The 25840-nt window shown below is 52.2% G+C and overlaps 1 protein-coding gene across 7 annotated transcripts in view; it reads left to right on the forward strand.

Annotated features, from left to right (window-relative positions):
• DLG3 (discs large MAGUK scaffold protein 3) overlaps positions 1-25840 on the forward strand; it is a 192194-nt gene that overhangs the window by 84911 nt on the left and 81443 nt on the right. For all 7 annotated transcript variants that reach the window (XM_030574753.1, XM_030574754.1, XM_030574755.1 and 4 more), the window contains 2 exons: positions 18676-18726; positions 25410-25534. In XM_030574753.1, the coding sequence (XP_030430613.1) occupies positions 18676-18726; positions 25410-25534 (176 nt within the window). The remainder of the gene's footprint in view (positions 1-18675; positions 18727-25409; positions 25535-25840) is intronic.

Raw genomic sequence — 25840 nt, forward strand, 5'->3', positions numbered from 1 at the left:
AGCCAGGCGGATGGACCTCCTTGGCCGTAAGGTGTATTCGGCTGGGGCGCTGCAGCTCAGGGTCTCTAACCAACAGGCCCTGCTGAGCAGATACGCCTTTAACTCCTGGGTGGCAGTGGACAAATTTAAGGAGCTGCTGCCACAGGATGCTCGCCAAGAGTTCACGGCCATCTTGGACGAAGGCAAGAAGGTCGCGCGCACGGCCTTGCAAGCCTCCTTGGACGCTGCGGACTCGGCTGCCCGTACCCTCGCGTCAGGAGTTACGATGCGTCGCATCTCCTGGCTACAGGTTTCCGGCCTTCCGCCAGAGCTCCAGCACACGATACAGGAGCTTCCTTTCGAAGGCCAGGGCCTGTTTTCCGATAAGACAGACCCCAGACTTAAGAGTTTAAAGGACAACCGGGTCATTGCGCGGTCCCTCGGGATGCACACCCCCGTGACACAGCGTAGACCCTTTAGGCCGCAGCAACAGCAGCACCGTCGGCCGTTTTCCCAGTTCCGCCAGCGGCAGGACCCTTACAGGCGCCGCGGCAGGAACGGGAGGCGCAGGCAGTCGGGGAACCAAGGGGGGCAGAACCAAGGCTCCTCAAAACCCCCGCCTGGTCCTAAGCCTTCATTTTGAAGGTGCGCTCGAGGGCGCAGTAACAGTTTCCCCTACGGATCCTTCCCCTCCGTTTTCCAACCGCCTTTCGTTTTTCCTCCCGGCGTGGTCCCAAATAACATCGGACCGCTGGGTCTTGAGCGTGGTGCAGACGGGGTACCGCCTGCAGTTTGTTTCGTTCCCTCCTTCCCGCCCTCCTTCCTCGTCCCTCTTCAGGGACCCCTCTCACGAGCAATTCCTTCGGCAGGAGGTGCGGACGCTCCTCAGCAAAGGAGCTATAGAGGCGGTTCCCGAAAACGAGAAAGGCAAGGGGTTTTATTCCCGCTATTTTCTGATCCCCAAGGCCAAGGGGGGCCTCAGGCCTATCCTCGACCTGCGAGAACTCAACAAATACCTCGTGAAGTTGAAGTTCCGCATGGTATCCCTGGGGACCATTATTCCATCCCTGGATCCGGGAGACTGGTACGCCGCCCTCGACATGCAGGACGCGTATTTCCACGTTGCCATTTGGCCACGCCACAGACGCTTCCTCCGCTTCGTTGTGGGGGCTCGTCATTATCAATTTGCGGTCCTCCCGTTTGGCCTGTCCACGGCCCCGAGGGTGTTTACAAAATGCATGGCAGTTGTCGTGGCGCATCTTCGGCGCAACCGTGTCCACGTGTTCCCTTATCTGGACGATTGGTTGATTCGGGGCACGTCGGAACAGCAGGTGTACAGCCATGTCCGCGTGCACTTTTGTGACCGACTACGCTCGGCTCCGCATGAGGCCTCTCCAGCTGTGGCTTATCAGTCATTACAGACCAAGGCAACCGCTAGACATGTTAATCACAGTCCCCCAGAAGGTCTTAGATTCCCTCGGCTGGTGGGTGGACCAGTCCGTATTGTGTGCGGGTCTTCCCTTTCACCCGTCTCAGCCCTCGGTATCCCTGACAACGGATGCCTCAGATCTAGGCTGGGGGGCCCACCTAGGGACCCTGCGGACGCAGGGCCTATGGTCCCAGGAGGAGGTGGGGCTACACATCAACATGAGGGAGTTGAGAGCGGTCCGCCTTGCTTGCCAAACGTTTTGTCATCAGCTTCAGGGTCGTTGTGTAGCCGTGTTCACGGACAACACGACGACCATGTATTATATCAACAAGCAGGGCGGCACCAGGTCCTCCTCCCTGTGCCTCGAGGCGATACGACTCTGGGACTTTTGCGTAGCCCACTCCATTCACCTCAGGGCTTCCTTCCTTCCCGGAGTACGGAACACGCTGGCGGATCGATTGAGCAGATCCTTCCTGTCACACGAGTGGTCCCTTCGCCCGGACGTCGCTCTCTCCATTTTCCGGAGGTGGGGTTATCCCCGGGTGGACCTCTTTGCGTCCAAGGGGAACAGGAAGTGCCAAGCGTTCTGCTCCTTTCAGGGCAGGGAGCCGGGGTCGATAGCGGATGCCTTCCTCATCCAGTGGTCGACCCACCTGTACTATGCGTTTCCTCCGTTCCCTCTGGTTCACAAGGTCCTCCTGAAGGTGCGCAGAGACAGGGCTCGTGTGATCATGGTGGCCCCGGCATGGCCCAGACAGCACTGGTACACCATGCTGCTAGACTTGGCCGTAGCCGACCCAGTTCCCCTGCCCCTTCATCCGGACCTGATTACCCAGGACCACGGGTCCCTCTGTCACCCAGACCTGCAGTCGCTGCACCTAGCGGCGTGGCTCCTGCGTGGCTAACTGGTTCCGAGCTGCGCTGCTCCACGCCTGTGAGAGAGGTGCTCTTGAGCAGCAGGAAACCATCCACAAGAGCCACATATTCGGCAAAATGGAAACGCTTCTCCTGTTGGTGCGTAGAGAGAAATCTCCGCCCTATGGAAGTTTCGGTATCCGAAATCTTAGATTATGTTTGGTCCCTCAAAGAACATGGTCTGGCCTTATCGTCGTTGCGAGTCCATCTGGCAGCTATCTCCACCTTTCACCCGGGTGCGGACGGTCGCTCCGTTTTTTCTCACCCGACGGTGTCGAGATTCCTTAAGGGGCTGGAACGGTTATTCCCTAACGTCCGTCCCCCTGCTCCAACCTGGGATCTTAACCTGGTGTTGTCCCGGCTCATGGGGCCCCCCTTTGAGCCGTTAGCTACTTGCTCCCTGCTTTACCTCTCTTGGAAGGCTGCCTTTCTAGTAGCTATCACCTCAGCTAGACGGGTGTCGGAACTCCGAGCCCTTGTGGTGGACCCCCCATACACGGTCTTCCACAAAGACAAGGTGCAGCTTAGACCACACCCTGCCTTTCTACCCAAGGTGGTCTCAGCCTTCCACGTCAACCAAGAGATTTTCCTCCCGGTTTTTTTCCCAAAACCTCACTCCTCAGGCAGGGAGCAGCAGCTCCACTCGCTGGATGTCCGTAGAGCTCTCGCGTTCTACATAGAGAGGACCAAACCCTTCCGCAAATCCCCCCAGCTTTTCGTGGCGGTAGCGGACCGTATGAAAGGGCTTCCTATCTCCTCCCAGAGGTTATCCTCGTGGGTTACGTCCTGTATCAGGACCTGTTATGACTTGGCCCATGTCCCTACGGGCCGTGTGACTGCGCATTCTACCAGGGCGCAGGCGTCGTCGCTGGCTTTCCTGGCCCGTGTGCCCATCCAGGAAATCTGTCGGGCAGCGACCTGGTCATCGGTCCACACCTTTGCTTCCCACTACGCCCTGGTCCAGCAGTCGAGAGAGGATGCGGCCTTCGGAACTGCAGTGCTCCATGCCGCGACTTCTCACTCCGACCCCACCGCCTAGGTATGGCTTGGGAGTCACCTAACTGGAATGGATGTGAGCAATCACTCGAAGAAGAAAAGACGGTTACTCACCTTTGTAACTGTTGTTCTTCGAGATGTGTTGCTCACATCCATTCCACACCCGCCCTCCTTCCCCACTGTCGGAGTCGCCGGCAAGAAGGAACTGAGGAGCGGGCGGGCCGGCAGGGATATATATTGGGCGCCATGGCGGCGCCACTCCAGGGGGCGACCTGCCGGCCCACTGGAGTTGCTAGGGTAAAAAGTTTCCGACGAACGTGCACGCGCGGCGCGCACACCTAACTGGAATGGATGTGAGCAACACATCTCGAAGAACAACAGTTACAAAGGTGAGTAACCGTCTTTTCCTGCAGCACTGGCTGCATAGCCATGGGGCACTCAGACTTTACCCCGCTGAGAGACACATTGACAGTGTGCCAGGTCTCTGCCAGCTGCACCTATTTGTCTTAGGAGGCAGCATATGGCAGCCACCCTCCTCTTTAACACGGGGGCAGCTCTGGAGATGCCTTGTGCCGGGCTTTGCTTTGTCTTTTGCATCAGGATGGAGTATTGCACGCTGGGTCAGTAGTCCCCAGGTGGCACCTCTATAGCAAAGCATTTTAGATCTGACACAAACGCCAGTTCCGCACGCAGCCCAGGACGGGCCAGCACCATGCTGGCAGGTAGGTCAGTGCTGAGTCGGAGAGAGGGAGAACAGCAGCTGAATCCTCCCCACTACTTGATGCATCCACTTACCTTTGTCTTAAATCTCAACCCAGGGCTACCTCCACCACCGTCTCCTCTCCCGCCTAGGTGTGTCTCCTCTCACTCCTTGCTAGCTCGTGCGTCTGACCCTGCTGAGCTGCCAAGATCTGGCCTTGTTCTCAGCCCCAGCTTGCTCCAGTATGCGTTGACGCTGAGTCCTGATGTAGGGGCGCCGCCCCATGCTTCAGTGCAGTCTGGGACGCTGATGGCTGAGGTGAAAGGTTCCCTACGATCCGCACGCAGGGATCACAAGGACCTGTGAGACTGACGTCACAACCAATACTGGGCTCCTCCAGGGGGCCTTGGCCATGGCCCCCCAACTCCACACAGACCCATATATGGAGACAGTGGCTTCAGCCTTCCTGTCATTGAGTCCCTGCCTGAGCCCCAGTTCTCCAGAAGCACAAGCTGGGCCTTAGAGGCTCAAGATAACCCCTCACTTTTCTTCCTTCTCTTTGTCTTGTTTCCTTCTCCCTCCATCCTGGTAGCTTTCTGTCTCTGTCCTCCTCCCCCACTCCCAGCTTCTTGGTGGGAGCCCTGTCTTGCCTCTCTATGATTTGAGGTCTGTTCCTCTTGCCCTGTTCTGGTGCGTTTGATTAGATTATTAGAGCACACTAATCACCATGGAGTCAGCTGGCAAATTATCCCAATCATCTCTAGAGGCTGATCCTGGGGATCTGATCCAGGCACCCAGAAATGTGTCTAGAAAATCAGCTGTACCCAGGGCTACGGATACCACCACAAGTGGCTGTGCCTGGGGACCTATTCTGTGGATCTTACTGGCTGTAAATCCAGGGGTGGCCTTGGGTTTAGAGACCTGGTGCATTTTGTCTTATCACCTTTGACTGGCACCATTTGGGGCCAGGATCTCTGTGTTTTGTATAGAACCCAGCATCCACCATAGAATTTAATCTAACAAAACCCAGCGCTCCAGATCCAGTTCCCGAGTGCTTTAAATTCTGTTCTGTGTAGGTTTTTATCCCATGCTTATCGGCCTACAATCTGAGCACCTAAATTAAAGAATCCCTTAGAGGATAATCCCCCTCGTGGGCCAGTTCTGTGCCTAAATGTGAGTCTGAATTTCTGCACATTCTCCATCAATGGCTTCCAAATGTCCTCTCCAGCCTGTCCGTAATCCTTTCAGAGAGAGACACTGGGGACAAATGCCACTCAGACAGCAATGTCCTTCCAGTGTAACCCAAGTCCCCTCTGGAAGAACTGTCTCCAAACAGAAGTATCATTCAACACGTCCTGTAGCCAGTAGGTTCAGTGTGCATAGGGGACTCTGTCTGTGCTAAGACACAGTCCATGCACCCTGCATAGGGTTGGTGCAGGGCCGGTGCAACCATTTAGGCGACCTAGGCGGTCGCCTAGGGCACTGCGATTTGGGGGGCACCATTTTCTTCAGCAGTGACCACGGCGGCTGGATCTTTGTCCGCCCTGGTTGCCACTGGCATTTAGGTAGAGGGAGCTGGGGCAGGGGAGCGCGGGGAGGGCCACGTGCAGCAAGTAAGGGTGGGAGATGGCACGCAGGGAGCTCCCTGCCCCAGTTCACCCCTGCCCCGCCTCCTCCCCGAGCACACCCTGGCTGCTTCAACTTCTCCCACCTCTCAGGCTTGCAGCGCCTAAGCTGATTGGTGCTGCAAGCCTGGGAGGAGGGAGAAGTGAAGCAGCCACGGTGTGCTCGGGGAGGAGGTGGGGCAGGAGTGAGCTGCCGCAAGGGGGGCACCTCAGGGCAGAGGGGTGGAGCTGCCATGGGGGGCTGGGGGCGCCTCAGGGCGAGGGCATGGGGGGTGGGGCGCAAGGTGGAAGTTTTGCCTAGGGCACGAAAAATCCTTGCACCGGCCCTGGGTTGGTGGGTTTTTTTGTGCATTAGCATAATAGATTTTCACATATAGGGGTTTTTAGCCAGCACAGAGTGTGGGTTATTAAAAGCATATCTGCCTTGCAGAGGGTGCTGAGTGTGTCAGAGGTGTCCCCAGGGACTGAGGAAACCTTCCTTTGCTCTCAGATGATACAATGTCTTTGATGGCCGTTCCAAGAAATCAGCATGAAAAGCGACTCCAAAGCATTGCAATCTTCTTCTGGTGGTTGCCAGACCCAGACTATGGCCCACGGAGCACTTGCCTGGTACCCTGCAGAGAGCTGGTGGGTCACATGCTGCTAGCTGCAGCTCCTTGTTTACGCTGGAAGACAGCTCTAAATGCAGTCCCTGAAATACTTTCCCAGTGGTACTGTTCCATGTAAGCAATTGCCCTGTAGTAGCCACAAGGACGGTCCTAGAGTGTGACTGACTGGCGCAACAGTGGCTACAAGACAATTTCTTTGTTGGGATGTGGTCCACACTGAGCAAACATTGGGGAACTCCTGACTCTGAGCATGGAAACTGTATGCTGCATGGCCACTGCTGACTTTGCCACGGCCTCTTTGAACTTGTGTTGTGAGCCTGGATAGCCAAACACGTTTCCGCCAAAGGGTAATACCCTCACTTTTTGCCTGCTGAGAGTCGACTGGCTGCAGCACTCACGGTGTCCAGCCCTAGCTACCACACTCCTGCGACCATTCCATGCCCACCTTCATGACACCATCACAAACTTGTAGTAGGGAGCCAAGGGTCGGTCTACACAGCAAAGAAAAACCCAGGGCTGGCCCATGCCAGCTGGCTCGGCCTGCGGGGCTGTTTCATTGCTGTGTAGACATTCAGGCTCAGGCTGGAGCCCGGGCTGTAGGACCCTGCAAGGTAGGAGGCTCCTAGAGCTCAGGCTTGAGCCCAAGCCCAGAAGTCTACACAGCAATGAAACAGCCCAAGCCCTGCGAGCCCATGTCAGCTGGTGCAGGCCAGCCACCAGGGCCAGCACTACCATTTAGGCAGCCTAGGCAATCGCCTAGAGCGCCAGAATAATTGGTGGGCCCCATTTTGCCAGACGGCTCTGGTGGACCTCCCGCAGGCACGACTGCGGCAGCTCCACCAGAGCCGCGGAGCACCGGACCTTCCGCAGGCACCACTGCGGCAGCTCCACTGGAGCCGCGGAGCACCGGACCCTCCGCAGACACCACTGGGGCAGCTCCACTGGAGCCGCGGAGCACTGGACCCTCCGCAGGCACCACTGCGGCAGCTCCACCGGAGCTGCGGAGCACCAGACCCTCCGCAGGCACCACTGCGGCAGCTCCACCGGAGCTGCAGGACCAGCGCGCGGGGCGGCGAACTTGCCATCTGCCTAGGGCGCTCAAACCCCTAGCGCCAGTCCTGCCAGCCACGAGTTTCTCTTTCCTGTGTAGGCGTACCCCAGGAGTACATCCAGCAGCTCAGCCTCTGTGACTTGTCTCAGAGGAGTAGGACTGCGATTCAAACACTCTCCTGTTGTCCCAGCTAGGGAAGAGCAAACACACTGGCCCAAATGCATGCCCTGTGGCACTCGGAGCTGAGTGAGCGCAGCAGGCCCTTGCTGGAGCAGTGAAAGAAGGCGAGCAGGTATTATTTATCTGCGCTGTGTACATTGTCAACCATGGTGTGCAAAACATGCAGCATAAAAGTGGACATGCCTGAAAATGAATCACTAGGTTTTGGTAACACAGCAGGAAGTATAGTGTCAAAGAACAGGCAAGCGACAATACTACCTGTTGTCCATGGGACCCCCTGCCATCTTCAGGCTAACGCCGTACGGGTCCCCTTGCTAACTCCCGATATGCCCCCTCCTCTACTCTGGGGGCTACTGTAAAGAATCTTGTCCCAGGGATCCCCCCTGCTGGTCTCAGTTCAGAGAAGGATCACTTGGGGTACGTAAAGGCCCTTTTCTGGCTTCTTCAATCTTTGTACCCCTCTGTTTCAGACAGCAAATTCTGGATGGCCCAGGCCACAAACCACAATAGACTGATGGGGCATAAAGCATCCAGGCAGGCTTGTGTGCTGGTCCTTAGCTCTCCCCTCCCTCTTCAAACCAAACCAAAGCAAAACCCTACACCTGGACAATTGTGTCCTGTCTCGGCAGCATTATAAGGAAGGGCAGATCTTGAGGGCATGGCATGGCTGCCCCAGGGATTGGTTTAAGCGCCCCCCGTGTGTTCCAGGGAATGAGGCGGAGGCAGCAGCTCACATTCTGTTTAGAAACAGGGTTAGAGGCAGGCTGTTTTTGATCACTGATTAGACTCTGTACATGCCACATTGACAGAAAGCCAGTCCCTGTGCTTTGTGTAAAAACACTGCAAAGTTGCCCTTTGTCATACTAATGGCATGTTAATTTCCTCAATGAGTGTTTTCATGTGCCAACATTCACCACATCTCAAGTTACAGAGACAGACAGGTGTCTGATTAATGGTAATTCTAAATATCCTGGTTTTGGCCTCAAACCAGAAAAATTCAGCCTGGCCACATGCTTCATTGGATTCAGACTTCCAGACTCAGGCCTGGTCTGTTACGAAATTAGGTCAGTATAACGACGTCACTCAGGGGTGGGAAAAATCCATCCCCAGGGCGATGCAGTTAAACCAACCTAACCCCCGGTGTAGACAGCGCGAGATCGACAGGAGAATTCTCCCATCAACCCAGCTACCATCTCTTGAGGAGGTGCATTACCTACACCAACAGGAGAACCTCTGCTGTCTGCATAGGGGGGTATCTTCACTGAAGCGCTACAGTCGCTCAGCTGCAACATGACCGCTGTGTCACTGCAGCATTTTAGCCAACCCCCCAGTAGAAAGCATCGTTACCTGACTACTCTGAAACGAGGCTGATCTTTTCAATCTAGATACTTGCCCACATCAAAAAATTACTCCACACGTTGGGCTAAGAACTTACAGTTTCACTCGCTTGCTCAGAAGAGGCCATGGCCGAGCAGAGATCAGGATCTGGGGTTGAAATGGGCTGGCTCGTTGTAGCTTAGGGAGCTGGTATTTACAGTCTGATCTGCTCCTAAATCTGAACCTCCGTTTTACAAAACTCAGCCTCCAGCTCTGGTAGTTGCTGAGAAAACCTTGCAAAATGGGATCCAAGTATAACTGCCCAAGCAATGCCTGCCAGAGTGTTCGGACAGCCTGCAATGGCTCTGGAAGGAATGTGCTGTCCCATTGAGCTCACTCTGGCACTGTGACAATAATTTAAATGTCACTATTGTTAACTATGTGACTGCTGATCAAAACATACCAGAGAGGGATGAGCATATTCTGAAAAATTACACAATCTCACGTGAGTTTCTCAGAGAGGCAGGACTTAATTTGTGGGAGGACCTTGGGAAAGTACCACGACTTTTCCCCCCTCCACCTTGACTGCTGATCAGGATAGATCACTGGGAACAACTAACTAAGCCTTACAACATGCTTGTTTCATAAGTAAATATCACTATCTGCATTTTCATAGATTCCAAGGCCAGAAGGGATACCGTCATCACCCAGCCTGACCACCTCTATAGCACAAGCCGTGGAACTGCCTCAGACAAATTCCTAGAGCAGAGCTTTTTGAAGAATGTCTGATCTTGATTTAAGACTTGTCAGGGATGGCAAATCCCCATCTTACATAGGGGGAAGCTGAAGCACAGGGAGGTATGCCTCCATTGCACAGCATGTCAGTGGCAGAACAATAACCCAGGAGGCCTGTCTCCTGGGAAACTGTAAAGTTGAAAGAGACTGAGGAGTGAAAATAAACAGCATATCAGACATGAGAGGGCAGTTCAGTAGGCCAGCAAACATTTGGTCTGAAAATGCAGATGCATCACATCATGGGACAAGAAGAGGGAGTAGTCCCTCCCTGCACACCTGTGGTGTGATTGCACCTGGAGAGTGGTGTCTGAAATATACTGACAAACTGAAGTGAGCTCAGGCCAGGTCTATGATACAGACTTATATCTGTGCTCAGTGGTGTGAAAAATCCACCCCATTGCGCGACGTAGTTACCCCCGTGTAGACAGCGCTATGTTGCGGGGAGAGCTTCCTCCCTCCTAAGCTACCACCTCTCAGGGCGGAGGATTAACTACGCTGACAGGAGACGCTCTCCCATCTTCCCGGAAGTGCTCCAGTGGCCCTGCAGCAGCACTTCCGCCATAGCACTGTATATGAAGACAAGCCCTCAGAGCGGAGCAGCAAAGCTGATTAGAGAGTGATTGATTTAAGGAGCGAGGTTAACGGGAGGAATCCCCATGCTCTGGGACCTATAGGCATGTTTACGCTGCAGCTCGGAGAGAGCTTCCCAGCTCGGGTAGACAGACTTGCACTACCTCTACTTGAGCTAGCAGGCCAAAAACACCCGTGTGGACGTTGTGGCACCCAAGTCCAAGCCCGCCCGACCTCTGGGTCCAAGCATGGGTGGCTAGCCTGAGCCACTGCCAGTGCCAGACACACTCTCAGCTGCAGTGTAGACATACCAGAAAGGGCCCTCTGGGGAATGCAGCGGTCCCCCTGTAGCAGGCATTTGGGAGCAGGTGAGGGTGAGAAGGGGAGTGGCAGGGGCAGTGCTTATGTGTTGTAATTGCTGCTCGGGGGGTGGAACCAGCAGCCCCTAATCAGAGAAGGGCAGCCCCACTGCCCTCCGCCCCGGGGGTTGCATTAGCAAAGAGGGAAGCTGGATGCATGTTAAGCTGAATAGTGGGACTTTATTAAACCCTGTGCACTGCTCTGTGGGTGCAGCTGCCTTGCTTGTAGCCTGGCTCCTCACGCACATGCTCTCCTGATGTCCCCTCCATAACAGCCCTCTAGGGAACATGGCCCTCTGACTCCAGTTCCACTGATCATGGTGCAGGGTAAACAATATTGCTGACCCCAGGACGAATCTGGCTCTGTCAGTGTCATGTAGACAACCGAATCAATGGCATGTTAACCAAGGAGGGAAAGGAATACTGTAATGTGGTACTAGGGGATAAAGAACGGGGCAAATTTCTTCCCCGTTCAGAGGGCCAGTCGAAGGCAGGCTTAAGGTGTTGGAATGCCTGGTAGTGTGCAGGGCCAGATTTCACCCCCTCTGAATCGCTGGATAGCCAACAAAGCACATATTCCACAGTCTGAATATTGACTGTTTCACCTCTGATTTGATCACCCTGCGTTTTACCAGGATACCATAGTATCATGCTTCGTTTGTTCTTTGTTGCCCTGCTCACACCTTCCTAGGTTTTGACAGCAATGAGATCCACTGTAGAAGAATATCTGTGCTCCCAGCCCCTCTGCCTAGCAGCAGGCTGAGACCGCGCTCTGTAAGGGGCTGCCTTTATCATGGCACCTCTCCCTGTGGGTCAGCTGACCCAGGCTTGTGTGGCTCGGGCTTCGGGGCTGTCAAATTTCAGTGTAGACCTTTGGGCTCGGGCTGGAGCCTGAGCTCTGAGACCCTCCCTCCACCGCAGGGTCTCCAAGGCTGGGCTCCAGTCCGAGCCCAGACTCCACAGTGCAATTTTATAGCCCTGCAGCTCAGCTGACCCGGGCGAGCCGCAGCCGGGCCACGGGTCTTTTTTTGCAATGTAGAGGTGCCTTTGCACCCAGCACCATGGGTATGCGTGCGTGTTGTGCCATGTGCTGCGCCCGCTCGCTGCTGACAGCTGGCCCAGTAGCCTCACTCAGGACGAGCACAGACTCAGCTGGGTGGTGAAGGCTCGGACGGGTTTATTGTCAACGAAGTCCAGTCCTAGTGCCTGGCTCAGTGGTTACAGGTACGCTAACACATGTAGGCCTGGCTCCTGTCAGCAGCAGAACGTCCTGCTGCCCTTCCGGCCAGACAGAGCTGCCCCTCCGGTGGCTTCTTTCTTATACATAGATACAAATAACTTACGTACCACACTCCTGTCGTGATTAGTTACCAACCTACACCTGGTACCTGTGAATTCGAATAAAACATCTCTATCCATTAGTCTGTCCTCCCGTCCTTGTCTTGCTCGGGGTTGGTGTGTTGCTGTACAATCCCCAGGAATGTGTTTACATGGATACGTGGTACTTAGGGGTACCTGTGTCTTAGTGACGCTTGCCATGCCTCTGCCAAGTTCATGTGCTGGCCAGCAAACTTGTAAGCAAGTGTCTGCTTTATGACAGCGGCTGCCATTTGCTCAGAGCCTGGCTTTTTGCTGGCTGGTTCAGGCCTCTGGCCCAGCGCTCCAGGCTCTCTGATCACTGATGGGCTGTGTGCCCTGTCACGGAGGCCAGGGCCTAGCAGTGTGCATCTGTTGCATAACTAGTATGCCCTGCTTATTCTTAGACTCACAGACCTTCAGGTCAGAAGGGACCAGCGTGATCATCTAGTCTGACCTCCTGCACATCGCAGGTCACAGAGCCTCACCCACCCACTCCTGTAACAGACCCATAATCTCTGGCTGACTTACTGATGTCCTCAAATCATTAAAGACTTTCAGTTACAGAGAATCCACCATTTACACCAGTTTAAACCAGCAAGCGGCCATGCCCCCCGCTGGAGTAGAAAGTGCAACCCCTCCCCAGGGTCTCTGCCCTTCTGACCTGAGGGAAAATTCCTTCCCACCCATAAATATGGCAGTCAGTGAGACCCTGAGCATGGGCATGAGACCCACCAGGCAGACACCCTGGGAATGAGTTCTCTGTAGTAACTCAGAGCCTGCCCCATCTAGTGTCCCCTCTCTGGCTATCAAAGATATTGGCTAATAGCAGGTGTGGAAGGACCATAAACCATTGTAGGCAGTCTCACTCTACCATCCTCTCCATAAACTTATCAAGCTCAGTCTTGAAACAAGTTAGGTGTTTTGCCTCCACTGCTCCCTTTGGAAGGCTGTTCCAGAACTTTTTCTAATAGTTAGAAACCTTTATCTAACTTCAGGCCTAAACTTGATGGCTAGTTTATATCCATTTGTTCCTGTGCCAACATTGGCCCTTAACTTACATAACTTCTCTCCCTCCCTGGTAGTTATCCCTCTGATGTATTTATAGAGCATAATCATATCTTCCCTCAGCCTGCGTTTGGTTAGGCTAAACAAGCCAAGTTCCTTAAGTCTTCTCTCATAAGGGAGTGTGGCAAATTGCCGGTACTGCTATGCTGGGTCTCGCACTTTCTCTTCTTTGGGGAGGGTTCAGGGCACCATTGCTTGCCTCTGAACCGGTATTTTAATTACCCCACTAGTGTCCGTGAAGAGGGAGGGACCTGGGCCCGCCCTCTTCTCCAGGTCCCAGCCCAGGGGCCCTGAGGTTTGTGGTGAACCACTTGAACTAGCGGTTCCTTCCCCTGGGCTACTCCCCTCTCCTGCCCTTCAGCTTGGGAAGGGGCTTCTTGCCCTCCTTCTACACAAGCCAGGTGCCCCTTACCTAGGGTTTCTTTTGGATTTCTCAGCCCACCGCAGCACTCCTCCAAACTTTCCTTTTGGTCTCTCTTCAGAACTGCTCTCTGCTCCAACCAAACCTTCCTGCTCCAACTCCCGCACTGTCTGACTGAAGCAGGGGGTTTATCCCATGACTGACTGCTGGTGCTCTAATTGGCTTCAGGTGCTCTAGTTAATCTATAGCAAACCTTCCTCCCCTTGCAGGGAATAAGGCTCCCTGCTAACACTCTCCTGCTGCCCTCTGGCCATGCTGTATCACAGTAGGTTTTCCATTCCTCTGATCATCCTAGCAGCCCTTCTCTGTACCTGTTCCAGTTGGAATTCTTCTTTCTTAAACATGGGAGAGCAGAATTGCCCACAATATTCCAGATGAGGTCTCACCAGTGCTTCATATAATGATAATAGCCCATCTCTATCTCTACTGGAAATAGCTCACCTGATGCATCCTAGGAGTCAATTACCATTTTTTCATAGACACATGAGATGGGCAGCTCATACTCATGCTGTGATCTACCAATGCACCCAGGTCTTTCTCCTCCTCCTTCCAGCTGATACCCCAGGACTTTGGAGAGAGAGAGGCATGTGAAGGAGGGGCAGAGCAAAGAGCTGAACCAGGTTTCTGAGTTTTGTATAGGTCCGTGTGATGGGAGAGGGAGGAGGAGATGGGTAAATCATGTCAGTGGGAGAGTGCAGAGTAAGGGAGATGAGACCCTTAAGACAGAGCCTTTAGCCCCACCAAAGGGCTTTACTCCGTGCACACGAATCAATTCATCACCTGTGATGGAAGGAAACAGATGTTTAACAGCTGCACAGCAATGCAGCACAGCTGCTTGGAGCCATACATACCCTGTGTTCAACTGAACGTTCACGGGGAATTTGGAGTAACAGTAAAGAATGTAATTACCTGAGCCAGAGTGTAGCTGGGACATGGGTCTAGCACCGATACTTCCCATAGAAGTCTAATTTTGTCCTTAGAAGTCTCCAGTCCAAGTACTGATCAAACCCAAGACTGCTGTGCTGTGCGGAGGAGATAATAGTCCCTGTGTGGTGGCTGAACATCTTGGCAGTAGATCAAGGAGCCAGATAAGTTTAGGGCAGCTTGCAGGTAGAGTTGCAGAAGGCAGCATAGAGAAGGCATGGCACAGGCACCTCCTCAGATATATAGAGATGGAGTGGGAGAGCCAGACCCTGCTGCTTCTGCTCAGAGACGAGAGTTTTTTCTAACACATCCCAAAGGAGATGTGCTGCTGATGTGAAATGATTACAGCTCATCTTGTAGTCCAATTCCATGGCAAGGCATGTGTTTTAATATCCTGTGAAACTGCCTCCTTATTTTCCCTGACTTTGCCCAGAATTGCTACTGGTGACACAGGCAGGACATCCAAGACACTATCAGCAGTACCTGAACAAGATGGGACCACCCACAGGTGCTAGATGCTCCCGTGTGAAGATTGCCCTGGAAAGAGTTGGAAAGGTTAATGAGTCTGAACAGTGGGACTTATGTAAATAGGCTGCAAAACCTACCAGATGTGGGTAAACTGGTCCCCTCACAGGTCTCATTCTGGTCTCCAATAGTAAGATACTGGCTTACCCCTGAAGCTTGGAGTCTAGTATCCATTCCACACTTTTTGTTAGGCTTGAAAGACATGACACCTGCGAGGCTTTGAACTGTCACTTCTGGAGCCCTGTACAGATGTGATCAGAGCTCCAAGTAATGGGAACTGAAGTTACTGTTTCCAGCCCAAATCGATCATAGACTGAGCAGAGTGCAGAGAAGCACACAGGCCTCCGAGGGCACAGGAATCTGCTGTGCCATGATCACAGCTTCCTGTTCCAAAACCTGGTGGTGTCACTTAGCGCCAGGAGCTCCTTGGGAGACACTGACAGGGGCACTGCATCAAGCAGTCTTCAAGTCTCTGCCTCTGATCTCCGCATTCACATCTGGGATCATTCCTCAATTTCCACATGGTCCTACTGTCACCAGCCTTTGCCAGCCCAGCTCCCGCCCAATTTAGAAAACAGCATTTTTGTTCGAAGTCAGGCCCCGGAGGGAGCGGTTCTGAAGCAGCCAGGTTCCCCAAGATGCCTGCTATTTTGTTACTCTGTAGCCCTCCGCAGTGGTAGTTTGAGGTAAGGGATTTTCTCTTTCTGGACATCAGCCTCTTGGCTGATGGAATGTTTCCACGCTGTGGATGATTTGGATCATGCACCTGTTTTTCTCTCTTCTTTTTACTGAAGGCATCTTGCCTCATGGATGGTGGTGGTGCCATCCCTCTGAGACAGTGCAGTGACTGCATGGGAGTCAGTTGCAAAGTCCCCTGTGATGATCATACAGGACTGATTGAGTGTGGCCATACTGGGGGCACTCAGCAATTGAGTAACACATGACAAGACTCATTTCACAGGTGTTTTGGGGTCAGCTCCTCATTTTGTATTGGCCCCTTTCTGGAGCACACAATTCCTAGAGCTCACTTTCTTTTTCAACTTCTTGATGTGCTCTTGAATGTCAACGTTCCATCTAATGTGACTCCTAGGTACAGTGGATATTCCTAGTGTACCGTTCCATGATATCTAGAGTTTTTGCTTGGCCTGATGTGTTTCAGGTGGAAGGCACATACTTGGGTCTTGCTAGGGTTGGCATTCAGGAACTATGTGAGATAATATTTTCCAAATATACTCAGGGAACCAGTTAGAACGTGCTCAGTGTCCTCAAACCTTTCTGATTGGGTAGCGATGCAAAGATCATCTGCATAAATGAATCTTCACACATCAGGGAATTCTCATGAGTCTCCCTCCCCCAAGAAAAGAGGTGCACCCATTCTTATTTCCAGTGAGTGAGACATGGCAGCTCAGGGGATAGTGATGGAGCCTCCCAGGCACTGCCCGGGACATGTCTGAAAAGCCCTTACGTTAAAAGGAACTAGATGTGTGGAAGGGAGTTTTACCGTCACTCCCTTGTCGACCACGAGAAGGAGGAGCCAGCCACAGGGAATGAGCCATGAGCACTGCATCATCCCCACAGAGGAGATTTAAAGGAGGATGCCAAGCAAATGAAAATGAGGTTTTGCTTCTGTGAATCTGCAGCTCTGTTAGAGTAAATTACCCCCTGCTTCCTTTAGGCTCCAGCACTGCTGGTACCAGGCAATCACAATCATTATCTGCTAGAGCAGGGTGACAGCAGTCAGACCCTGCTCCTTTCCCTTCTACCATCACAGCCATTCTCCTCCTGTCCACCAGCACATGGGCTCGTGCTTCTCAACTTGCCATGGCCCAGACACTAGGCAGAACATGGTGACGAGGATCTGAAACATGGCAGATAAGAAAATGAACCCAGAAGGAAATAGGAATGATGTGAAGTTTTCTTCCCCATGTAAATAACATTTACCACAGCCACTTAATGCTCATGATTCCGGGTTTCAGATTTTAGTAATTTTATTACCTTAAAACTGAGCTAATAAGGTGCATCGGGATGCTGGAGAGTGTGTCGCTCTAGAAACACATGCTGTTCTTACTCCAGTCAAATCACAGAGCTGGGCAGCTCCTGCTGAACAATCCTGTGGCTACTTGGTTGCATCTTTTACTAATTTTGTTTTGGCTGCATTCATATCCCTTTTGTGTTTGCTTTCCATGAAACTTGTGTTGAGCAACTTTATTGGCAAGAACGTCACAGAAACGGGGCGTCTGAGAGAATAGTCACAGGGTGTGAATTTTTAACCTTGAACCCAGCGATTCATGTTCGTCCAATCAGGGAACAGAATCAATAAACTGTGACCTGTGAATCCAATCAAAAATAACCAACACCTCTCCGATTTTGGATCTGAAGTATTTGCAGCAAGCTGCTTGCACACTATCTATGGGCTGTCAATAACAAATAAAAAACAAAAAGTATGTAAAATGCTTGCAGGCCGTTTCTGAACAACAGCAACAACAGAGTCTAGGAACATAGGAATTGCCAGTTTGAATCGGACCTGAGGTCCATCTAGTCCAGTGTTTTATCTCTGAGAACAGCCAGCACAAGATGCTTAAGAGGAAAAGCATAGAAACCCCACAGTAACAGATGTGGGTAAACTGGTCCCCTCACAGGTCTCATTCTGGTCTTCAATAGTAAGATACTGGCTTAACCCTGAAGCTTGGAGTCTAGTATCCCTTCCACACTTTTTGTTATAATTAATGACAACTCTGGATATTCTTGTGATCCATATAAATGTCCAGTTGCTTTATGAATCTTACGAGGTAATTGGTCTCAATAACATCCTGGGGCCCTGAGTTCCACTGTCTAATTACACATTGTGTGAATAGGTATTTCTTTGTATCAGTTTTGAATTTACCCCCTTTTGGTTTAATTGACTCTCCCCTTGTTTTTTTGTTAGGAGACAGGAAGAACAAAAATCTTCCAATCTTCCTTCTCTAGACTATTTATTATTTTATATGCTTCTATCATGTCACCTCTTATTAGTCTCCTGGCTAGCTAAACAACTGCAGTCTTTCCAATCTATCCTTCTCTGACCCCCCCCATCCTTTCCCCCTGCCCCTCTAATTCTGCTGTATCCTTCTGAGTGGGGTGACCAACACTGCACATGCTGTCCAGGTGAAGGAGTAACATTCAGTTTTATGTAATGGCATTATAATACTTTCTCCAGTCTCCATCCATTCCCTATGCTTCCTAACATCTCTTTTGACTAGCTAAATTAGTGGAATAAATTACTCTCTGAATTATTTACTCCACCATATTAACTAGTTTATGTTAGTAAACCATTTGGAAGGGTAAGGTGCAAGCTAAATGTTATGTATAAATCCACTTTATTTACCTCAATAATATCCTGCAGCAGTGAGTTCCAGGGGTTACTTGTATGTGGCAGAACAAAACAAATTGCTTTTTTGTTGTTTGAAATGCACTGCCATTAAAGTCACAGAAGAGAGAACCAAGAGGACAAAGGAACTCTGGGCTTTGGATCAGGCCCAAAGAAAGAAGTGTTTGGCTTAATTTTAGGGAGGGGATTATGTTTGTGATTTTCAGCTTCAGAGCCACAGATATGGGGCCTGATTCTCAATAGTAAGATGCAGGGCTGGATTTACACCTTATGTGCCCCTAAGCACAACATCTTGAGCGCTCCCCTACACACAGTTTTGGAGAGGTAAGGCATCCCTAGAACACCGGCGCCCCTAGGCACGGGCCTACTGTGCCTAATTGGAAATCCGGTCCTGTTAAGATGTTGCAGGGAAAGCTGGCACCTGTCTAAAGCAAGAGATGAATCTCTGTGAGCTGGCTGGGGGTGTAACACACTGTCTCTCTTTCCCCAGGTAAATGGCAGCGATGGCATGTTTAAATATGAGGAGATTGTCCTGGAAAGGGTAAGTGCGATGCTGGTGCTTTCCAAGGCGGTATCACTCTGAGCTCTGTGGGTCACCATGTGGGTTTGCTGATGCAGGAGAGCAGAGCACCAGCACAGGCTGATCATTCCCAGGTTGAAAAGCAGGATTTTCCTGTGCACCACAGGTCCCCCCCGGCAATCTCCCACCTGCTCACCCCGCTGGCCACCTGGCACATGCAGCACATAGGATGCATGGGGTCTCTCACACTCCTCTGCTCACACACAAGTATGTGGAGTCTGTCTCTCACACACACAAGACGGAGAGTAGCTAGGGTCAGAAATCAGCAAACAGGCTCATGAAGTCAGCTGTATCCTCTTCTGCCCTGTCAGCTCATTGAGTGTCACTTCAAGGTATTAATCACGGGGATATTAAACAGCAGAAACAGGTTTTCTAGTAAACTGGGTTGGAACGGGGGGAATTTCTGCCTGGGCCTTCTCCTTGTCTCTCTGTGAGCTACTGATGAGGCAGGGCTGATGGCATATACTGTACAGACGAGAGCTAAAATTAGCTCCCACACAGGAGCTTGTACTAGGATGAGCTGGGACTTTCAGCAGAACGTGTATCTATCTCTGCTGCACATTAATTCCTTACATCCTCTGGGCGGGTGAGTCAGGCATTGCTACAGGTCCTGCGTGGGAGGGCAAGTACTCCGTCCTGGAGCCCGTGCCGCAGTGACTTTCCCTGTGACTCCAGATGAGCAGTGACATTGAAGAGAGAAGAGAGGCTGTCCTTGGGCAACGCAGGAAGAGGGCTGGGCAGGCTCAAGGGGGACTGGTTTTCTCAGCTCGCTAGAGTGTCAAACAAAGGGCCAGAATCTGCTCTCAGACGTACAGGCAGTTCTGCTGAAGGCCATGGGATCTGCACACCAAGGCTAGAATGCTGAGCTCTATAGCATGGTTGTATGAAACCGCCCCCTTCCTGCACCATGAGAGGCTCACCCCAGGCTCCAGGAGCCAGGGCCAGCACCAGCATTTTTGCTGCCCCAAGCGGTGGCGGGGGGGGAAAGCCGCTATTGGCGGCACTTGGGCGGCAGCTTTGCCGCCACTTTATTCTTCAGCGGCAATTCGGTGGCGGGTCCTTCCCTCCTGGAGCCGGCCCTGCTAGGAGCATAAGGATAAGGGCGGAGCCCCTGCCTCCCCGGCACACTGATATGTTGCACGAGAGAAAGCAAGTGGCTTATTTTGACGGTGCTTTTGGCACTGAGGTGGCCAGGGTGCCAGCCTGTGCAGGTCTCTGCACCACAGACCAATGACAAAATGTTCTGATACTCCAGGATACCAGCTAATCCCCTTTCTTCCCACCACCGTTTGCCCAGAGGTCCCTGCGTTGTGCCCAGTTTTTACGGCATGGCATGGCCTGAGGGGATATACTGGCATTCCAATACCAGGTAGATCAGGAATGCATAGGACATCGCATCAGGACGTCACCACACAAAGTGGGAAGCCACTCCTGGCTCTGGGGTAAAGCTGGTGAAGGCCAGACAAGGCTCAAGCTGGCCAGGATAGCAGCAGCTTTTTGGCCATTATTTCATTTGTACAGCACCTACTGGCAACAGCAGCAATGTGGGTTTCAGCCCGTGGGCCCAGGCAGCCACAGTGAACTGTGTCTAGGCTTGGCAGGGGCTCACACCTCACTAGTGAGAGGATAGTGAGATTTTCTTGCAGGTGGGTATCCAGCTCACTCCAGGGTAAAGGGATACTTTCTGGTTATTCTCTTGTAGGGACCCTGACTTCCCTGCTCCACCGCTTCTCACGAGGGATGCGCACAGGGGCACACTAACATGAGCAGAGGGACACTAATTTGCACAAGTGCCAAGGCAAATCCCATTTTGAGTCCTCTGGAAACATAATCACCTTGGAGAACTTGTATTAGTCTCGTTAGCTTGTAGATCCAGCAAGGCCAGAGACTATTTTAGGGTTGACCACGGCAGCGATCAGTTTCCTGTGTTACAGAGCTACACCCCCATGATTCCACAGCAGAGGAAGACATACCTTGTAACTCTGCTTTTCTTGGCCTACCGCCGTCTCCCTCTTCTCCTCAACTTTCTATCTTGGTGGGTTGTACAGGGACAGAGTCTCCATCCACGCGCCCTTCCGCAGCGCTTTATGGCTCGGGAGCGAGCTGCGTGGATGTAGGTACTGGCACTTCCTATTACACTGGAATTAGGCTCCAAAGTGGAGCCACATTACAGTAAGTAGGACAGGTCTGCGGTGATTTCTCCCCTTCTCAGCCACTGCAGAAATCTCTGCCTGGGAACTCTCCATTGCACAAATCTAGGAAGCGCCTTTCTCACTGGCAGGAACGACAGACAAGCAGGCCCCTAAGAGCCCAGCGCAGTTTAGCTGCCCCTGGGGCACGCGAGCCCTCGCACAGATCAGCAGGTGTTAACACTCTGCATGCCATTTTTGTCAGGTTGTCAGTCTGGATGTAGCTATATGGCACACAAGAAACCCCTCCTTTTCCTGGGCTGACTGCTGCCCACTCTAGGCTGAGCTCAAAGCAGGGGGCAGACCCCCATGCATTGTGGAGCCTCTCCATAGCATTCAACACAGTTGTCCCTGGAAACATGCAGGGGCTAGCAGGGTTGCACTGAGATCAGGTTGCTTTTTCCTCTCCAACTGCACAGGAGGTCATGAAGGGCACCTGCTCCTACATCTGCTGAGCCCCCACCCATGGAGCCCCACAAGGATCCTTCTGTCTTTCCAACAGCTGTGAGAAGACACTTGAGGAGATTATGAACAGTGTGGACTGAGGTGCCAGCCACACAGAGGCAACAGCAGTTTTACATCTCCTTCGCATCAGAGAAATAACCCTACCTCCCAGGACCTGGCGAGGTCAGCAGCTGGCTGAAGCTTAGTCCTGGAGGCACATGGGTGCTGCTGGTCGGGAGAGTGGGGTACATGGAGCTCTCTGCTCTACAGTGTTATCCTCCAGTGAGCCATCCACCCACCCATCGTGAAGACAGTCCACAGCCACCTGGACCTGCACTGCAGCTGGAAACCCAGATAACCCAGGGTGTGACGAGCAGCCCTTGCCACCCGTAGTTAGCAAGAAGACTGCCCTGTTCTGCCAGATTTGACCCTAGCCCCAGGGCTCGACGTATTCCTGACCTCACATGCTGAGCGCTGTCATTCTAAGCTACTCTAGTACTAGTCTGGCTGCTTCAAAAGCTGCAGCCAGGTCAGAACACAGCAGGAGGTGAGTTGCTCTAGAGGTTCTAGAGAGCAAAAGGCAGATCCTGCCCTGGGGTTGCGCAGGATTTACTGAGTATTGCTCAGTCCTGTTCTCATGAAGTCCCTGACACAAGGCGGCATGAGCCCCTGTGGTGGGCGCTGCCACTCCACCAATAGCCACAGTAGTTCTTCCCAAGCAGGAAGGAATGGAGCTCTCAAGGAGTTTGTTAGTAAGATTAAAAATCTCTCTAAAGAATGAGCCTGCAGCCTTTTGGAGAGCCACAGCCCTTGTGCTCTCACCTGGAGCAGCCCTGGGGCAGGCTGGAGAGTTCTCGGCACTTGCCATTGTCTAGGCTGCCAAAGGAAAGTGAACAGACTCTAAGACGTGTTATCTGAGCTAAGGTCTCAGCTCACAGTATGGGTTGTCCCATCATAGTTAGACAATTAATGGGTCAAGTCCTGGGACATTGATGCTATATCTTAGTGCAACCTTCTCCTTTACTAGCACAACTTCCCTGGGGAATGGACTCAAGACAGCAATGAAGGAGGCTCCAGGAGCTAGTAAAGCTCTCTGCAGCTTTCCCAAGACTGACCATAAAGCTGCTGGAAGTCAGCCAAAAGGAGGAAGGGTAACCCCAGAGCAGGAGAAGCAGCTTTTATTGTACTGGAACCAAAGGTTACCTGTCATGTGCCTGCTTGTCAGAGCCAGTTTCCAGCCCACAGAACAGCAACCAGGAGCCTTTCAGAGCACAGCAGGGAGGAACATTTCAACACCTCCTGCACTACCTTGACATCCTACAAATAATTGAAAATCATATGCAAATGCTATCGTATAGAATTCAGCTGCTCTTCCCCCACCATCTCTCTGCAAGCCAAGGGGAAAAGAGTGCCTTTTAAATTGGTCTAGAAAATCTACCATGTATGAAAGAGATTAACCATTTTCCAGGGTAACAGATTTTGCAGCTTCTATTCTCAGTGTAGGATGATACCCAAATGAACAAGAGGAATTTGTTCAGTTTTGGATTGATCTCTCTCAGGCAGATGGGCTAAGAAAAGCCAAATTTTATGAAAAATCTCAATTTTATAATCCACGAGACTGCTAGATCACCTGTCGTTCATAGATTTCATACCTCAATCCAGCCAACTCATGTTGGATTCCTTCTAGCAGCAATCATTGCTTTTGGTTTTTCTCCAGCATCTTGTGTAGTTTTCAAACAGATTCTCTTTGTGAGCTTGGTCAATTCACTTTTTCTTGATGCCTCAGTTTCTTCATCTCGGAAATGGGGTAGTCATGGTATGGCTACTTACCTCAGGGCTGTTATGACACAATGCCTATATAGTGCTTTGAGCATGTAGAATCATAGAAGAATCATAGAATATCAGGGTTGGAAGAGACCTCAGGAGGTATCTAGTCCAACCCCCTGCTCAAAGCAGGACCAACACCAGCTAAATCATCCCAGCCAGGGTTTTGTCAAGCCAGGCCTTAAAAATCTCTAAGGAAGGAGATTCCACCACCTCCCTAGGGAACCCATTCCAGTTCTTCACCACCCTGCTAGTGAAATAGAGTTTCCTGATATCCAACCTAGACCTTCCCCATTGCAACTTGAGACCATTCCTCCTTGTTCTGTCATCTGGGACCACTGAGAACAGTCTAGATCCCATCCTCTTTGGAACCACCTTTCAGGGAGTTGAAAGCAGCTATCAAATCCGCCCTCACTCTTCTCTTCTGCAGATGAAACAAGCCATATGATGGGTTTGTTGTAATGTCAGAGAAGTGTTCACTGCGTGTCTGAAGAGCTGATACATGGGATGAACCCAGTTGTTCAGAGTGGAGAGAAGAAGGAGAGTCTCAGAGGACCCACATCATGAAAACCAAAGAGCAGCTGGTACAACTCACGTGGAATCTCCAGGCTGTTTGCAAACTCCCAGCTCTGGGGTTGTTTTCAAAACCTGGGCCCTGTTCCACTTACATTCCTTGGCTTATTGGCATCCCCCAGCTAAGGATATATCTAGTCCTCTGAGTGTTCCTGTCCATCTCACCAGGTCTCTTCACAAGTGATTCTCCAAGCCCAGCTGTTTCAGGGGAGACCTCTAGCAGACAATGCCAGTGCTTGTCTGACATTGATGGGCTCCGTCCGGGGGGCTGAGCACACAATCACTGCATTGATCAGCCAAGTTCTCTAGGGTCCTGGGCCCCAGAGGTGACCCAGAGCCCGAGGTCTCCCTTGTGAGAAAGTCATGAGGGGGGCCAGACAACAAGCTGTCGGCGTTTCTGTATGAGGAGACAAGGAGAAAATATGCTTTTCCAAGGCAGAACAGCAAACCAAGGGGGTCTTGTCCACTCCAACCCCATATAGGAGAATGGAAACTTCTCCTATATGGAAGTCCGAAGGCCTGTCACTAACCGAGGCTGCTGCAAGCAAGAATCGTGCTGCTGGGCTTGCGACACAGAGGGATGGGGTGTAGGCAGCAGATGCCTTAGGCACTAGGATATGGCAGGGAGGGGTGCAGCATAAGAACCCCAGCTGGACGTTCAGCACCACCCACGTGGTTTCTCACCAAGAAAGGACAATGCCCAGGTCACTTGGTTTCAGTGTCAGAAAGGAGGACCCTGCAGAACGTGGTTCTGCATTGTCCCTGTTCTTGCCCCAAGCCCATAACAGAGCTGTGTGTACACCTGGCCATTCCAGAGTTCTGTCATTCGTACTCCAACACAGAGACCGGGGGCCTGTTCTCCACCCATTCACACCAGCGTGCCTCAGGAATAACTCTCCCAAAGTCAGTAGTTAGACCCCAGTGTAAACTGGTGCATCTGAGAGAATCAGAATCCAAATACCACATTTCTGGAGTTTTTCGGGGAGCGCACACACTTTCCCCTGGGCTCTAGAGACCGACAGAGGGAGGTGGGGATGCCAGGGGAGGTCTCTGTGAGGTTTCTGCTCTAAAACCCTCCTTGCCTCACACTGGCTCTGTGCTGAGCCCCTGTGCAGATGTTCTCTCCTGGGAGGCACAGGAGATTCCCCGTGTCATCGGAGCAGACATGTTGGTACCAGCACAAGCCGTGGCTCTCTCCCCTGGCAGACATTGGGATCTCCTCCTTGGAAGCTGGCACTGGTGGTAGCTTTACCCCAGCTCAGGCTGTCAGCAGAGACGTGGCTCCTGGAAGGGAAAGCTCTGGCTCTTAGCGTCTCCCAATCTGCTGCTGCACCTTTTCAGCACGCCTTGCTAGAGTATCAGAGCACCTCAGGCCGCGTGGTGAGCCTCTGTAAACCACTGTCCTCTCAGCCTGCCTGAGAGCCAGGGAGACCCAGATGAACCCAGATTCTGCAAGCATCCTGAGAGTTGCTGGTCTGAGCGGGTTTCACTGGCATGGCACCATCAGAGAGGGGAGGGTGGTGCCCTAATTCAGCCTCTGGCCCGGGGGGTGACAAGCACCTAGGGAGAAAGTTCCCTCTTCAGAAAGGCTCCCTGTGTTCTGCTTTTCCCCAGGGTAACTCTGGCCTTGGCTTCAGCATTGCAGGGGGAATTGATAATCCCCATGTTCCTGATGACCCAGGGATTTTTATCACGAAAATCATCCCTGGTGGAGCTGCAGCTATGGATGGCCGCCTGGGGTGAGTACCTGAAAACTGCTGTCCTGGCCTGAGCACGATGCACTGGGGTCACTTGGCAGCAGCTCGTTATGGCTTTAATGCTGCACAGGTCGGTGCTTTCCCAGGCCCAGCGGATAGGCAGACTTGAAGCCCAGGGTTAGTGCGCAGGGCTTTCCAGCAGTGCGGAACAGGCTCCTCTGTGCAATGAGTTGGCGAGTCTCAGCTCTGTCAGAGAATTTGTTCACATGGCTTGGTACATTTGGCAGCTTCTCCTGACAGGAGACCCCTGCCAGGAGGAGCAGGGAGCCTAGGGTCAGGACCGGGGGC

Source organism: Gopherus evgoodei, chromosome 9 (genome assembly GCF_007399415.2).
Source record: "Gopherus evgoodei ecotype Sinaloan lineage chromosome 9, rGopEvg1_v1.p, whole genome shotgun sequence".
In the NCBI taxonomy this organism is placed as follows: domain Eukaryota; kingdom Metazoa; phylum Chordata; order Testudines; family Testudinidae; genus Gopherus; species Gopherus evgoodei.